The 17625-nt window shown below is 39.4% G+C and overlaps 1 protein-coding gene across 1 annotated transcript in view; it reads right to left on the bottom strand.

Annotated features, from left to right (window-relative positions):
• Positions 1-1588: 1588 nt before the first annotated feature.
• thsd4 (thrombospondin type 1 domain containing 4) overlaps positions 1589-17625 on the bottom strand; it is a gene marked incomplete at both ends in the record, with an annotated part of 47941 nt that continues 31904 nt past the window's right edge. The window contains 11 exons of the mRNA XM_079258290.1: positions 1589-1731; positions 2339-2483; positions 2842-3021; positions 3123-3296; positions 4336-4509; positions 6465-6669; positions 7132-7261; positions 7466-7594; positions 10760-10844; positions 11008-11183; positions 14897-15101. Coding sequence (XP_079114416.1) covers positions 1589-1731; positions 2339-2483; positions 2842-3021; positions 3123-3296; positions 4336-4509; positions 6465-6669; positions 7132-7261; positions 7466-7594; positions 10760-10844; positions 11008-11183; positions 14897-15101 — 1746 coding nt within the window. The remainder of the gene's footprint in view (positions 1732-2338; positions 2484-2841; positions 3022-3122; positions 3297-4335; positions 4510-6464; positions 6670-7131; positions 7262-7465; positions 7595-10759; positions 10845-11007; positions 11184-14896; positions 15102-17625) is intronic.

Below are 17625 nucleotides of genomic sequence, written 5' to 3'. Positions count from 1 at the left end.
TCTAGATGGATGACATGAAACACCAACTTTTCATCATCTGAAGGACTTACAAGAAAAAGCTGTAGTTTAGAGCAGAAACTGAGTGTAATTATGTTTATTATTATAACTCTCTGGAAAAAATTAGCTGATCAATATCTGAACTCTAAAAGAAAATTCACACGATTCAGTCATAAGTCTGCTGCTTTACTTTCACCTTTCTCGACTGCTTGTGGAATGGGAATGGCTCTCTGTACAAGAGTATTAATCAACTAAACATTTGAGATTTTCCTGAACATAAACACCAATACACATACAGTACTTGTAGATCAGAGGTAAGTTTGTAGTACTTGGAGGGAATTCATAACAGCTAAAATACAACAAATATTTGAGTGTTTCTGGATGACGTTTTGTACAGAGCTGAAAATAGCTGTTGTATGACAGAAAAAGATAGATCATAAACAAAAATTTGACCATGAACGCAAACCTTTGGAACACTATAACAAACTAATAGCTGAGGAATACTGTTATTACATGGGAATATTCTACATGTACTTATGGATTAACAGGGGGGGGGTACAGTTGTGGAATGATCATATCCCACATGGGGGAACAAAGGAAAAAGAAAAAGGTTTCTGAGCATCTGCTTCTGCCATCCAGCAGGCTATGAGGCCTACATTCAGTTCAGAGGTTATGATTGGTTCAGAGGCGGCGTAGCCAAGAAAGAAGCCGCCAGTGGCCGATAAACCAGCGTCCTCCCTGAGGAGCCACATGCATAAATAAAGAGAACTTTTTTTTCTCTTCATTTTCTGTGCGGGGACTAAAAACTATTAAAAAGCAAAACGACCTTTATCATTCATTCTGTCTCACTGTCACACACACACATACATACACATACAAATATATTACATAAGCTGCTTTTACACGTCATGGTTGCATAGAAAGGAAAACAGGTGGTTTGACGAAAAGGCATCATTAAAATTCAGATTTCTCTTTGCGACTCATGATGAATGACGGATACATAACATTATCAGCACCTTGGAAGGGTTAATGCACAGTATTGGTGGAGTATTTAAAAAACGGTTATGTGCTGTTAAGGTTACATCTCTTTGGTAGATGTGAAACATTTGATTATTGGTGAAACATCCACTTCATATGACATCATGCCATATGAATCTGAGTATTGTGGTGTAGAAAACCATACAAGAAAATATACTTTGTATATAAAAGGTTCACAAATGTTTTGCTGGTGCTCTCCTCTTTGTAATCCTCAGGAACCCTTACAGGTTAAAATAAGCTGCAAACTGTTTCCATGAAGCAAAGGACCGAAAAAGTGTTCAGGATCCCCGTTTGCTTCTGATTCCCTCCATTTCACCACAACTTCGTCCAGCAACAGGATTCATGTCACCAACAATTCATGGCGGTTATTTGTCTCCAAGTTAACCAACAAAAATATTCCTTCTTCACGTTCCATCCTTGGCAACCTAAATAAACATCCAATCCAGGCATGGTTCTGCCAGTCTAGTTTTTTCAGGCTGGCCAAGGGCCAGAGTGCCTTCTGAGGGTATCAAGTCTGGCCCAACATGGAGCTGCGGGACCCTGGTACAGAGTGCTAGCTGCGGCCGCGGTGGACGCTCTGTTTGTGAGCCCCTCGTGAACATGAAGCGCAGCATGTTGTCTTGTAGTAATCATACACACAGAGGCGAGCCTGGACCACCACGTTGCAGTTGAAGTACTTGTCTCTGCAGTTCTCATCTGCAATGAAAAAGGAAGTTTGATCTTACGTCATTGGTTTCCAGCAAATACATGCAAAGGTTTGTGCAACAGTCTTGAGCCACCAGTAAGCCTTGATATTTCACTCCCAAGAGGCCAAAATGTCTGGTAATACTTTAAAGTGGTCTCCAGCAAATGTTTTCAAGACTTTTTCAAGGTCTTTAAAGTTTTTCTTTGGACTTTGGCAGCTTATTTTCAGACAATTTTCAGGAAAACAAATTTTCTAGCATGCTGAGACAGTTAACGCTAACCTACAACTCATTAACACAGATGCATCTGACCCTTCTGCTAGCTATCAGTTGACCTGACTTGTAAAAAATATTTTGTCTTTTATCGTGCATTTTCATTCATGTTTAAATATTTGTTTAAACAAACCTGTTTTCTTTTATTTTGGCAACATATAAATAAATCAGAAGGTGACTCAGAAACTGTGCACAAGGATTAAAACAAGAAAGAGTAAGAATAAAGGACAGTGGAGCGTTGCTGTGAAGTGGGACATTCCAGCCTGCATGTTTGTGATGATGCTAAAATCATCTGGAAACACTCTCAATCAGTAGTATTCCAGACAACATGACAAAGGTTGACTGACCTATGTGAGGTATGCAGGGCTCTGGATTGCAGTCCTCCCTCTCAACTGGTCTCAGCTGCTCATCACAGCCCTCGCTGGACTGCATGTCGTCAGACAGGCAACGCACCTCCCGCACACGGAAACCTCCCTCACATGTTTTTGAGCACTGCAAAGGCATGAGTGATAGCAGTCAGCCCATAATAAAGAAAGCTCTCCTATCAAGGTGGTTTATACTGCTGTTATTGTTACTACTGTAGGTTACACAGGGGGGCCCAAAGATTAACTAGGTTGTGAATTTTTATAGTAAAACAATACTTGGACTATAAACTGAATCCAGAAAGTTACTTTTCCAAAACCTTCCCTCTTTCCTTTCCTGGAGATTCTACATATTTGTAAGCAGGTACATTTACAGATAGAACGTTGCACTCTTCTGAGAGATTTATTTACACATTAGGTTCACTTATAAAGCTAATTTTCTAAAGATCTAAATACTGATAGCAGAGTGAGTTGCATATCTTACTCACAGCGCTCCAGTCAGTGTGGTACCACTTGGCTCCACAGGCTTTGAGGCTGCAGCTCTGCTGACTGAGCGGCCGGTTCAGAGATGAGCACTCATACGGCGGCATCACCGTGACTCCTTCATCTGACTTCATTAAACATACCACTGACCTCTGCTGGCTCCCTGTGCCACACTCTGCGGAGCACTGGGTCACATAAATCAATAGCATTTGAGTGCAGTTATAAAAACACTAAACAGAGACACTGTAGATACTGTAATATCCCAGGTGTCCTGTCGTCCTCATACCTGAGTCCAGGGGCCTGTGAACCACTCGATGCGGTTCTCACATGGGCCGTTGTTGCAGACCTGAGAGTCTGCGGGCCGCTCACTGCCACATCCTTCCAGAGGGAGGCTGCTGATGTGGTTGGTCAGGCAGAGAACTCCCCGAGTACGTACACCCATCCCACATTCAGCAGAGCACTGTGGGGCAAAGGGCAGTAAACTATGGTGTTTTACTGAACAGCAACCTGCCAACCAAAATATGGTATATATATATATATATATATATATATATATATATATGTATTATATATATATATATATATATATACACACACATATAGATCATATATACATATAGATACATATATCTATATGTATATATGGCAAATTCAATTAAATTCAGTTTTGTTTGTGCATCACAAATTCACATCAAATTCACCAAAAGGTTCCTTTACAGACACAGTCCATTTCTCTACCATCCAATGGTAAAAACAAGAATTTATTGAAACAAGTCAGTTATATGAGTCCCATTAGTCCAATGAATAAAAAGTATTTATGCTAGTCAAATAATAAATATTATTTGCCTATCAAACATAACCAAAGGATTGCAAAAGCAGTTTCTTCAAGTTTGAAAGCTTGAAAGGTAAAACTGTTTCGAACTTCTTTCTAAATAATAGCTAAATAATAAGCAAATATGCCATAATCCCTTTAAACAGGCACCACAGTTTGATTAAAATGGGAAAATATAAGAAATGCTGTTTTTTAAGCTGTTTTTGGTGTTTGGATATTTAAAGTCTGAAATAACTTTAGAGTCAATTGCTTCCCCTCCCTATCAGTACCACTGTTTTCTAATGCTGTTAAACCATGTTAAATAAGCAATCAACTAAATGCAATTAACTAATTCTGTTTTCATTAAACTTAGCTAAAGTAGCTTAATGACAGCTTTGCAGTCCGATCAGTTCTGCTACAGTCATCCAGTTCTTACCTAAAGGCAGGAAAACATTGTGGCAACATCTCCGGCTGTTTCCTGTACAGGTTATCTGCTGTATCATAATTCAGTCTCTTTTTGAGTTCATTTCCATTTCTTACCCTCTGATCTGATCTGTTGTATCTTTATTTCTAGTAATACCTTGTTTCATTCATAATCCTGAATAGACACTTTATCAATGAATTCAAACCTATAGTGAACAATAAGGACCACTGTTGTTAGCAGTGAATGAAAGTTACTGTCTCCTACCCTGTTTCCCCACTCTGTGTAGAACCAGCTCTTGGCACAGGCTCCCATGTCGCAGTTCTCCACATCAACGGGCCGCAGATTCATGTTGCACTCCTCATCTGGAACAAAGTCGCCCACATTGCTCACGCAGCGCACCTCTCTTGACCTCTGACCCAGCCCACATGGCACAGAGCACTATGGAGACATGGCCTACTTGGTTAACTCTGCACTGTGTAGGTTGGTACTTTTAAAAGGTCTCTCAAGAGCATATCCTCAAGCTTTAGTTAGTGCACAAGAATTTGAGAAAAACACAATGCAATCCCAAATGCAAACAAGTTGGTAATCTGCAGAAGGCAAAAAAACCAAAACACAATGATTGATGCATTTCATAGAACAAAATCTTACTTACAATTAAACATAAAGAACGTGTCAAATATTTAAAGTAAAACATTCTTCTATTTCTTTTAAAATAAAAGCTCATCTTGAAGTTGTGCATTATATGTTAAAAGGAAAAGTTAGGGATGGGGGGAGCTAAGGGCTAGACAAGGAACATCTGGAGCAACATGTTTTAATAAAGTTCATTAACCGTCAGCATGATAGGATGATTGGGGATAAAAAAAGAGCACCTTTGAGAGGAAAAGTCTCTCAAAGGAGCACAGAGAAACATTTATCAAGGCTTATCAATCTGAAAAAATGATTGTCTACAAATTGTGGAGCAATTTTTGCATAATGTTTCCCAACTAATGAAGACTAAATATTTCATCATCTATAGTAAATGATACAGTTAATCTGGAGACATCAGCATTGAATACTTATGTTCATCAGTCCTTCAGGCAGCACTGCATAAAAATAAACACAATTCTCAACTGGAAACCACTGCAGAGCTCATAACATGTTTAGAAATCCCTGTCCATGAGCACATTTCACCGAACAATCCATAAATGCAGACAAAAGCTTACACCATTATCAAGCATTTTAAGCTTGAAAAACTGCTTGATGGAAAAACTAAGCAATAATGTAAACATTAGGGCTGTGACAATATGCTTTTGTCCTGATTCGATTCGATTCCGATGTTTTGGGTGCCGGTTCGATTTAAATTGCGATTCTCAAAATTCTTCAATATTGATGATTTTTGCAAATTAAAAACAATTTTATTTTTTTTTTTTATAAAACTTCTTTTTGCTCGTAATTTTTCTTGATTTCAATGAGGAAAAAACAACACAGTAGCCAGATCATCGTTCTGCTGCTATAACGCCCAAGACGATAAGTAAAAAGTTCAATAAAAACAATTAAAATGACAAAAAATTTATAGTGGATTAATTTTATTTATTTAAAATTTGTGAAGAAAAAAATCCCGATTTCCGATTTTTCGATTCGATTTTCCAACCCCTAGTAAACATGATACATGAATACCACTTTCTCTGGATCAAAGCTCATTTAAAATGGCCTGAGGCAAACTGGAAAACTGGTCAGATAAATCTGGCTGCATAGTGTCTATGAAACTGGCAACTTGAACACGGGAACTGATCTATCAATGCTGAGTGGTAAACCAAGCAACTATACTCTGATCCAGGTAACGTCCTTGTCAGGAAAGGCTTTGCATATTTCAGCAAGACAATGTCAAACCTCATACTACATCTACTGCAACAGCCTGACTTTGTAGCAGCAGAGTGGGGGTGCAGAGCTGGTCTGGTTGCAGTACAGATCCCTCACCTACTGAAAATAAACATCGCAACATGAAATGCCAAGAACAACAAAGGAAACCTCGGACTGTTGAGCAGCGAGCTAGCTGTACCAAACGAGAAGGAGACGGGGTTTCACATCTTGTTACAGCCAGCAAATTCAAAATGAGCTAATATTTTAAATGAATATATTAATTTGATAAGATTTCTGTGTTCAATTATCACTAAAAATATTGCTTGTTAATACTCGCAAATTATCGCAACTTGTTTTTACACAACCTTTTTAGGACCTAACAAAAAAAAAAAAACGAGAACTTTTGTTGCTGACATCGACGATAACACATAATTGTAAACATTATATGGAACTTTTTGTTTTTGTTTGTTTTTTTAAGATGCTGTATTATGATGCCAAAGCTGTATAATTAATGATAACAACATAAAAATGAAGCCTGTGATTGAGTCACTCACAGCGGTCCAATCGGAGCGGATCTGCCACTCACTGCAGATCTTTAGCTGGCAGGTACTGGCTGTTTCGGGACGCTCCAGGTGTCGGCAGCGGCTTGTGTGGACATTGAGGGTGCGATTGGCGTAAACCTGGCGACACAGGACCTGCCGGTGCTGCATGCCCAAGCCACAGGTCTTGCTGCACTCTGACCATTCTCCAATATCCCAGCTGCTCATGTAAAAACACAATGATGTTGAATTCTTTACGTTGTTTTTGTAATTAGCTGCTTGTAACGTTATGTATGTGAGGGACAGAAGGAGATAACATACAGGGAAGTCTTTGTGTTCTTACACACAAAACTGACTGAAAATTCAGTAAGATGTAAAGAAAGTTGAAGAAAACAAACACAAAACAAGAACCAGCATTAGATCAGAAACACTGAGGTCAGATGAACATTTCACAGAAAGGATTGCAAAACGTGTATAATTCAGATACACAATAGTCTTCATCACCGCTCTCTGCCAGTTTTAATGCTAGGGTACAGATTTACTTTGCCACAGCTTGCAATCAAAAAATTGTTTCCTAAATACCACTTTGAAAACTATAAAGTTAGGCTGATTTTTTTAATAGGAAGTCCTTTCATTTTGCTGTAATCAGAAATTTGGATAAAATGTGATGAGTGATCCTCACAAGGCGGGACAGGGCTGCAGGTTGCAGGCCTCCTCCTGCGGAGATGGTCGGCTGCTGCTGTCACACAAACCGTCCGACACCTGGATATGGCTCAGCCGATGGACGCAGTGAAAGACTGAATATCTGACACCTGACAAGCAAATATTTGATTTTGACTCAGTATAAACTGTCCAGTTATACAGCAGACAAACATCTGAATCTTTTGTTTTAGTGTAGTATTGCACAAATGGATCAAAATCATGTGTGTTTGCATCTTATATTGTTAAAGCAATATTACATTCCTTTCGAGCATTTTCCTTCGCTATGAATTTCACACAAACAAATGCCGTCAAACCTTTTCCGCAGGAAGCGCTGCATTCAGTTGCACCAGTCAGTTTCCAGTTGTACTCTTTCTCACGTCTGGGTGGTTGTACTGCAGGTACCTGGTTGTCAGGGAGATGAGGTGGATATATTCCTCCACCTGCTGGATGAGAGTTTGCCTGTTGAGTGTTGCTGCGCTACTTGTAACCCTTGACAGAATGGTAAGGCAAATTACAGTGTGATTTTAGTGTAATGTGGTAACAGTAATAAGGATCAACCAGAAGACCTAGATTCGATTGGGAGCCAAAGAATTGAGCAGCAATAATGAGCAACACAAAGTTAACATTGAGTAGCAACTAGTGTATTCTCTTATGAACATGGGCCAATGGCCATTAAGAGATAGTAACATTAAAATTAACCCCAAAATAAAATAATTAGACAACCCTGGTGTGCGTGCACAAAACATACAAAAAAAATATTGTTCGTTGGCCCTTATGAGAGCGGGATTGTTGCAGGTGCACCTGGTCTTGACAATTAGTCAAAATGTAATATCTTGAATGTGTGGGAAAGTGTTTGTGGTTATCTTTTCCCATGGGTCCATCGGCTCGCCATCTGAATCCCGTCCAGTGACTTGGGCTCTTTTGTCCACTCCAAAAAACCTGACCATTGCTCTGTGATTAAGGCGGAGCATGTCGCCCTCTGTGCCTGACACAGTTCACAATTGACATTATGGAACTAGCCGACCTAACTCGTCTCGATGTCTAGTTGCTCGACTCTGGCTTGCAGCAGATATGGAAACAGCAGTTATTTCCCTGCCTAACACAAGATTTCTCTTATTTTTTCCGAGTCCTCTAAGCATGCAGATTTCTCTCAATCTTGTGGTTGAAGCATGGGAAAAAGGACGGAGAAAATAGCGCGCAGAGCCTCACTCCTGAGCTTACAGGCCACTGGAATTGCGTAGTCTCTGATTGGTTGTTGAGGAATAGGTATCCCCACGTGGGATTAAGTGAACTGAGTGATGCCTTCAGGGGCATGAGGATATTTAAAACTTTAACAATACAGTGAAAGAACAAAAATAAGCACTCGCTCTTTTATTAAAAGTTTTCTTCACCTGGGCTATACCCATTTCCATCACGCTATTTACAACTTTCCCTGAGGCCGATACACAAAATTCAGACTCACAGTAATATAACACAAGAATCACAAGCGGGTAAAGTTCAGATCTGCTGACGAGTAGGGAGGATGGGGTTGACTGTCACACTTTTACTTTAATTCCAATTCTCAAGAATTGGTAGCTACAGCTGGATTCATTTCAAAGTGTTATGGAAACCTAAAGTGTTAAGTCAAAGTTAAGGGACTTTTCACTTTTCAATATAAATCTGTTCCAAAGATCTGTACTGCCAAATACAACATGGGCTTTTATTACAACCACCCCCATTGCGGGTTGGTTGTAACAGTGCTATTTCAATGAGAAAATAAGCAACAAAAAGTTTTAAAAATTGTATATTTTAGTTCAAGTCAACATGCATTTTTAGCTAGAAGTTGAGCTAGCAGCATAAACATTAGCCTAGCAAAGAAAAAAGACTATTAGCTAGTAGCTCACCCTGTTGGTTATAAAATAGTAAAAAATGTTACATTTTAAACCATTGAGTAAAAGACTTAGAAGACAAATGCAGAAAAGTTACATTTTAATGTAAAAAAAATATAAAATGTCCACTTATCTCAATGTCAAGAGTCAAAATGCTAAATTAGCTAATTAGCTAATCTATGCCCACAATAAGGTAAAATTTAGTACAACTATATTTAAACAAACCTCTGTAGTGGTTGAGATGTGGCCATTTTTACAACCAATCCTGTTCTCTCCTACTTTAAACACTTGTAGATGTAGAAGCAAAATAACAACAAATGTAAATGAGATTGGAACCCTTCCTGCTCAAAGAAGATTTATTAAGCTAACTCATCTTTATCTCCACCAAGCTTTAACTTTTAATCATGCTGCAATGATAATTTGTTTATAAAGCTCTGAATTGTTTGGCAGAAAAATTCATTCAGGATCTTCTGGGTTATATGAACCAACCAGATCCATCAGGGTCAAATCTACTTTTTCTTCCAAGAGTAGAACTAAACTAGCCTGCCAAGCCAGACTCTCTCGCTGTACCAGCGTAGTCTACGGAGTCACACTCGCATCAGCAGATTTCTAGGGCCAGACAAGGAAGCGCGAAATAAACCGATCTGAAAAATGGCGGACATGACGTCAGTAAAGTGGCCGTCTACAATCTCCGGAAGTGTTCAGTAGAGCGAACACAAAATAAGAAAATAAACATGGCGTACAGTACAAAAGACTTAAATGACTTGTGTCATTTTTGCTGTAAAGACTTGAGGCTACATGGCGTTACTGGCAACTCAGTGTTGCTTTTTGAACCTAATCGTAAGTCAGAAACTACGGCAAAAAGAAACCAACTCCCACTACGCCCATGTGTCATCTTGAATGTTTTGAGGAATATGTGGTGACGCAAGGCAAGAGGCAAGACTCATCAGTTTGTTTCAGACCGATGCGAATCTCCGAGGGGAAGGACTCCAGACGGAGTCGCTCTGTAATGAATATATAGAGCACTCCAGTCTAGAGTATCAGGCTAGAACTAAGCATGGCGAAGCAGCGATCAGGTCCGCACCTGTGGAACAGACTCCCAGAAAACTGCAGGTCTGCGGAAACTCTCAGCTGTTTTATATTAAGGTTAAAAACTTTATTTCCTGCCTTTTATTAAAGTATTTCCTCACACTGCTCTCTGGGCCGCACCGTAATGCTTTTAATGTTTTAGTTACAGCACTCTGAACTGTCTGGTACATGAAATGTGCTATAGAAACAAACTTGCCAAAATGTGAACTTATTATTTTAGCTTTAGACAGCATATTTTCATCAACATTTATTTAATTATTTCAACTAAAGAAATTAGCTAATACTATCCTCAACAAGTAATCTAACATGTAAATTTACGTTCTTTAACTTATTTTCCTCCAGTCAGAAGTTTAATTTTTAGATCTCCCATTTGTCAGTGAATGCACCATCCATTTTTCTATGACCCTTTAATCCAATGCAACGACACGGACACTGTCGCCTAACCTAGCTGCTTTCAGGTGTAAGGCAGGGTACACCTCGAGATGCAGCTCTGTGATTTGATCAGTTTGGTGTTTGAAAGTGTGAGCTTGTTTTCTGTGTGCTCGTATAATCTCTCATGCTACATATCCTCTCTCTAATATCCCAATGCGCTTCAAGGGATTTTGAGAGTTGTCTAACAGTAATTTTTTCTGATAAGTGGTTCTATTTTACCTTCTGGTTCCTGAGTGGTGACTTTTTGCTCAGAGGGAAGAATGTACTCATAGTGAACACCAGGGTTTGGCTGCTGGAAGATCACCTATAGAAAAGTGGAGCAGACATTGTAAACAAATTTAAAATAATCAGTTTTTTATAAAATAATTTCCCATTCAACATGTTATATCTGAGAAAGTCATTTCTATATTAATAAGTGACCTACTAGCAATAATTTTGATGTTAAATCAGATTTTTTTTAAACTCACGTAAACATCCAGGATTTCATTGGTGGGCCCTTCAGCAAGGAAGGATTCCCCAGCTGTGCTACTGATCTCGTTGGGTCTGCGGTACGTGAACATGGTCCCCCCACCCTCGTACTTCCCGGGTCGGTCAATGGCCCAGTTTCCATTAATAATGGATCTCCCTGAACGGCTTCGCAGAGCTGGAAAAGACAGAAGGAACAACCACACAATGTATACTTGCAACTCTGAACTCAAGCGAGGAGGGAAATGTTGCACATGATTACCATTCCATGTAAAACCATGCTAACATGAAGACATCTGCTGTAACAGGGAAAAAGCTTTGTCACTGAAACGTCTTATAGCTAACGGAGAAAGTGCTGTCACACACTTTAAAAGGAATGTCTTTTACTGAGGTGAGAATTGGTTTGCGCTGGCAAATCTTTCATACAAACCAAATCTTCCTTCCAACCAAACCTTCCAAGATGTTTTCCACTGATTTCATGGACTTCAACGCAAAAGTCCATTAGAAAAGCATTAGGAGTGTAACATTAGACAGGCTTGTAAAAGAGTGTTTGGACAACTAAAAGCACTATTAGACATGTACAATGTAGAACAGATGCCTACCGAGGAGAAAAATATAGTGAAAATACTGCATGTGATTAAAATGTGGAATTTTGCAACCTCTCAATCTGGATTTTCTGAAATATTCCTCTTATTCAGTCCAAAAGGATGTTCCACAGTTTTGTTACCAGAAAAATCAAAAGGGATTCTTTTGATGGCATTATTTGTTTGTACAAATACAATGACTGTGTGAAGAAATGTTGCAAATTAACAAAAGTACAACACTTTTGTGTAGTTGAGATGTAGACGGTAACGACTGAACTCTTCCTGCTGTTTTTAATTAAAAAGAACAGTGAGGTTTTCCTCTAATGAAAGCATGTTTTTGCACCTTCCTCTGGAGGTGCAGCCGTCAACTGGATTTGGGGGATGTCAGTGCCGTCCCCCTCCTGCTCTGAATCTACTGCTGAGTTGGGACGTGGTGCTCATTAAACAATGTCTGACATTCCAACAGTCACTTTGAAAAATAACCTACTACTGTGTCCCACTGTTTAAGTTTTGCAAAAAAACAACATTATTATTTATGTACAGTGTTTCTAAAAAGCTCCACTGAAAGGTTGCATCACATTAAGGACTAGCAGAGCCAAACTGCAGACTGGACAAATCAAGAACAAAATAACTATCTGCTGATTTGCCTTTCAATCACCTAAATGTAATCAATTCTCGCAAAAAGCGGCTCCCCGCCCAGCTCGGCTTTATAGCTGTCACACGTCAACTTAACAAATGAAAAACTCTTCTTATATTCAGCATTTATTAATAAAATCTTTGGTGGCTTCTCATGAGCTCTCTTCTTACATTTAATCTGTAATGCAATACTGCTTGTGGTGGATGGAGATTCCAAGTTTTCTACGTATATTTTGGGCTGGGATTTAAGCAGAACTTTGAGGAAGGGTGCAACTAATGAATCTGTGAGCCCAGGTGGAAAATAAAATGCTCTATTTACACAGAGACATGAAAATTAGCTGTTAGAGGAGACCCGTTCTCCAACACTGTCAGGCTTCATAGTTACAGTAACGCTGGACACACTTTCCAGTTAATGTGAGTGTTACTATAGATGGCAACTGGGGCATTACCATAGTGTTCTCACATTAAACCACCACGTAAAACACCCTGTTCTAAAGAAAACTGACACATATTAAAATGCCACTATCGTAGTACTGCCACATCACTGTCAGCTTACAAATAGTGATCCAGATTTATTCTGACAAATGCTGCTTTCCATTATAAGTATGACTGCATCTTTCCAGCACTTCGTTTCCAGTAGCTGTGGGCGGGATCAGCTGTTCATCAACCCAGTGTGCATGTGATGAAAACACAACCTCAGTGTGTGTTATTCAGAATGACTGAGAATTGAGCAATTGTTCAGTTTAAACAGTAAATATATAATAGTAGTGAGTTGGAATGTATTTGTATGCATGATACAACAATGTGGGGATTTTGACTGTTTACATACAGTTGTTTAGTTGACATACTACATTTTTTAATATTCTGACAATCATATTGATTTCCAAATAATGTGAACAAAAACAAAAAGTAATGATTTGCCAATTTCATATATATTTCATTCACAGCAGAAAAGCAATGTTTAATGATCCGCTTGTCCCTTTGAAGGGGTCACCACAGCAAATCATTACACTGGTGAATTGGCACGTTTTACACCAGACACCCCTGCTGACGCAACCCTCTCCATTTATCTGGACTTGGGACCAACCCTCGTATCCTGGCAGCAGGACTCGAACCGCAGACCATCAGGTCACAAGACAAGCAGCCCAACCATCTCATGTGGTTCATCACCAATTCTTCAGTTTGTAAACATTTTAGAAGTGTTTTTTTTGTCCTCTGGGAGAGAAATATTGTAACTTTCATTGTCTGATACAGTTTAAGTTTAGTTTATTTGAAAGCGGACAATGCTATTTTATAAAACATGTGATTACACATGGTTAAAAAAGCCAAAATAGGCTAAAAGGTGAGTTTTCATCTGTTGTGGTAATAATTTAGCTGCTTAGAAGTCCTGGGTAATCTTTGTCATGTTTTGAGTTTCACGATGCACCAAAGGTTTTGACTGGTTGTAGATTGTGACTGCGATGTAGAGAGCAGTCAGGCCAGTCCAGCACCTGGACATTTCTTGTATTAGATCCACTACTGGTATAGCTTTGTCTTTTAATCACATACTCTGCTGAAATTGATGGGATATTTATTAAAAACTCACAATGTTACATTAACAAAAGTCCTTTTAAACTTCTTTTGCTGATTCTTCATCCCTTGCTCATCATTCTTTGTCAGAGACTCCACCTCTCTAAGGTGCTCTTTATGTTTTTGACTTAATGCCATTTAACTAAATTCATTTCAAATTCTGCTGTTTCTTTTTAGGGCTGTTGCTTACTTTTCCAAACTTTTGTGCCATGTTGCCCCCATTATATTTAAGATGAGCTTAGATTATTAATGAAATAGTAAAATGTTTCACTTTCAAGTGGTAAATTTACTTTGTACCACTCAAAGTTCTTTATCACTGCACGTCATATTTACCCATTCTCACACACACACACACAAACACACACACACACACACACACACACACACACACTTCTATAATTTATATAGTAAGTGCTTTCATCAGTTTTCTATCTTTACTTATAAATGCCATATTGGTTTATATTCAAAATAATGGTTGCATTTTGTTTTTGTAAACACCTTTCAAACTTTTAAACACTGATTTATAGTTCATTTAAGCATGTGTAAGTAGAATAAGAAAAAAAAGAGATTGCACATGTGTGTCATAAAGTTTTACACGTTCTTTCTGAAACAAAGGAAACCTGTGCCGTCCGTTACTTCGGCATCAGTGTTTGCCTTTCCAGTCAGGACCAGTTTGCTTGACATTTACCTGAAAATCTGGAGAGTGTAGTAATTATGAAGCACCCCTGCATTCATGTAGAGTTACAGTAAATGGTACTTGGACTCTACTCAAACTACTCAACATGTAGCATGTAGTGCATGAGCAGCTTCAAGTGGATTCTGGAAACAGTGAACACAAGTGATTGAGTGTATAAGCAGAAAATCACTGGGACCACAGGTGGACGTGAGTTTTGAAATATAAAACTACGAGCTGCAGGTACAGCAGAAGCTTTCAGGTGAGTTAAATAGAGACAGACTGACACCAACATAAGAGTATGACAGTGATATAAAACATTAGAAAGTAAACTAGTACTGAGCAGGAAAACCACCAGTTCCAGCGCTCTTATTGATTCAGTTTTCTCAGCAATGCAATTAAGGAATGTTGTTTTTTTTATCAGCCCACCTAGGTAGTTTCTGCTCTTCATCATCTCTGTCACGTTGATCTTGATGGCTCCCTCTGGGATCTCCACTATCTTGTGGTAGCCAATATTGGTTAAACTGTGTTTGAACACTCCTGAGACCAGCTTGCAGGTTGTGTTGTCGCCTCCACAAACGCCACACTTGTCCATCACCTTCCCTGATCCGAGATACTCATCACAGCCTGGACTCTGTGGAACAAAGACGGAGTGAATGAAAGAGGAAGGACTGATTAATGAGTTTTACCAAAGAGAAAACACCAGATCAAAGTATGCTCAAAACATGTTCAATAAAACAGTTTAGGGTTTAGGAAATTTGTGAAAGTACATGATCTATTCTAGAAATAACTAATTAGACTTAAAAGAATATATTTTCATGAAGGGCAGCCAAGTTCAGCTCCATAAATCCACATCATTGAGTTCATCAGCAGAGTAACTAATTTGCTAGGATCTTATTACTTTCCAGAAGGCAACTTTTCGGTGTGACATGCCTTTGAAATGAACCCAGATTTTCCTTCCTATTTCTCTAGGGTGTAAGTTTTCCGTGTCACATTAGTGGTAATAAATTACAGGAAACCTGGACACAGTAAAAATAGAACAGTGAACATCAGCAGTTCATAAATTCACTCAAACCAGCAGTAAAAGCTGCGCACCGTGAAAACAGGTGGCCCGGGAGCCAGAACTAGTTGCAACGTGCTGCCATACACTCAAACGCTGCGCTACAAGTCACTGCAGTGCTAAGGTAAGTCTAAAATAGAGCGTGTTTTCTCTCACCTGGCTTTAATGTAGGGCCACTAATTGCAGCTGACACATCCCTCTAACTCTGCTTTAACACAAACATACTCCCTGCAGAGATAATGTGAGATCAGGGATACTAGCATCAATAAGAAAATCAGGAATATTTCATTCAGAAGTCCTTAAACAGCATAGACTAACACCTAAATGCTGACCTATCCATGTGGTCATAAGGTACTAAACCTAAAAATGGTCTAAAAAAATTTACAGGAAGTGTGTAATAAGTCATTAAAAATCTGGCCATCTCAAGGGATTTTGCAAGTCTCAGGCAGCTATAAATCTACCACTGCAGGGCTGTGACAAGACAGACACATAGCAGTAAGAGGATAAACAGGTGGAGAAAGGTACAGTAAGGGGATGAAAGGAGGGAGAAAGAAGAGGTGGAAGCAGAAAAGGTGGACTCAGCTAGTTAGGGCGAACTGAGGAGGCCAGTCTGGCTCCATAGCAGCTCACTCTGCTCACGGCCATAACACAAACGCAGCCAAAACAAACATGAAGCGACTGCTGCCATGCGGGAAACGGTAAGTGATGGAAGAAGAGGAAGGCAAGCTAAGCGGGGCTGAGAAAAATTAAATAAACAAATAAAGCTGTTGAACACTTGTGAGGTCAGAGTTTAATGACGATGCAGCGCAGCTCGGAGCTGGATGAAGCTGGGATCACAGCCACTAAACACGAACCCAATGATACCGAGGGACGCTCTGCTACCACTCATGATCTCACTTTACAGATCAGGAGATGTAAAAATCAGCTAAGAGGCTAATAGCCTCTCCTTCAGAGGTACGGTACATCTACAATTAAGAGACAAATAAAAGGAGGACTTTCTGCTGACATGATTCTCAATGAGGACCCTCTCATGTGTATCCACTTTCACCATAACTGCCTTCATCCAAAAACAGCACAAATAGCTGTTTCACCCCCAAATATGGGTCTTTGGATGGAGAAATGTTTCGATAAAAAGACATTAATGCACAAGTGGAGACATGGAAGTGCAGCTTTGAAACAAAATCAAAAAACATCAAAGTAAATTCTTCTGACTTTGCATACAAAAACATAGGATCTTTGTTCGTCTGAGAAGAGAACAGCCAAGAGATTTTACTCCAACTGTGCCGCAAGTGTTCGAAAGTTAAACGGCTTCTTGATTTCTAGTGATTTGGGCAGCTGCATCATTAAAATCTGCAAACTTTGAAGACAGCCCTGCAGGCACATGCTGTAGAATGCACTAAGCTTGTAATCTGTCCCTAAATAATCTCACAGATTGTCACATCTACCCTCCTGGCTGTCTCAGACAAATGTGACCTTAACTGTGAACCCATCAAAATGAGGTGTTGTTGGTGTCGGGACACATGAGCGCATGCAGCTACAGCTACAGTTCAGAACATTGCTGGCTCTTTCCTGCACAGCTCAATTTAAGTGTGGCTGAAAAGGCCGCTTCGTTTCTTCAGACGGAGACCACAGCCATGCCTTTTTTTCACCCTCTCTCTGTGGGTGGTTTGTGCCATGTGGTGAAGGAAATCGTCCTGTTTTCAGTGGAAATAAAACTGGATTTTTATAATGTCACAACAGCACACCTTCATCTGGAAATGGTTTACGTGTGTCAGGATGGAGGATCCGTCTCCCAGTCAACTTGTGAACCTTGAAAACAACATCGTCTTAAAGCAAATCCTGATGGTATTTTCCCACACAATGTGGATGCGTTAAACTCAAGAGTTTCAGTAAAAAGCTTAACTTGCACACAGTAAAGCCACAGGCACTCATCACTGGAGATTTCTTGTCTTCCCAGAAAACACAAGAAGACATAAACAACAAGACAAAGTCGCAGTGAGGGCAGAGGTTTAGTCTATTTCTCATTGAAGAACAAGCTTGACCTCAGATGCCTTTCGTTCAGTGATGGAAAACTTGTGTAACAAAGAGCTAAAACAGA

This window comes from Telmatherina bonti, assembly GCF_933228915.1.
Source record: "Telmatherina bonti genome assembly, chromosome: 1".
Taxonomy (NCBI): Eukaryota; Metazoa; Chordata; class Actinopteri; order Atheriniformes; family Telmatherinidae; genus Telmatherina; species Telmatherina bonti.
The sequence above is the reverse complement of the archived record's forward strand: the minus strand, read 5'-3'. Positions and strand labels throughout refer to the sequence as shown.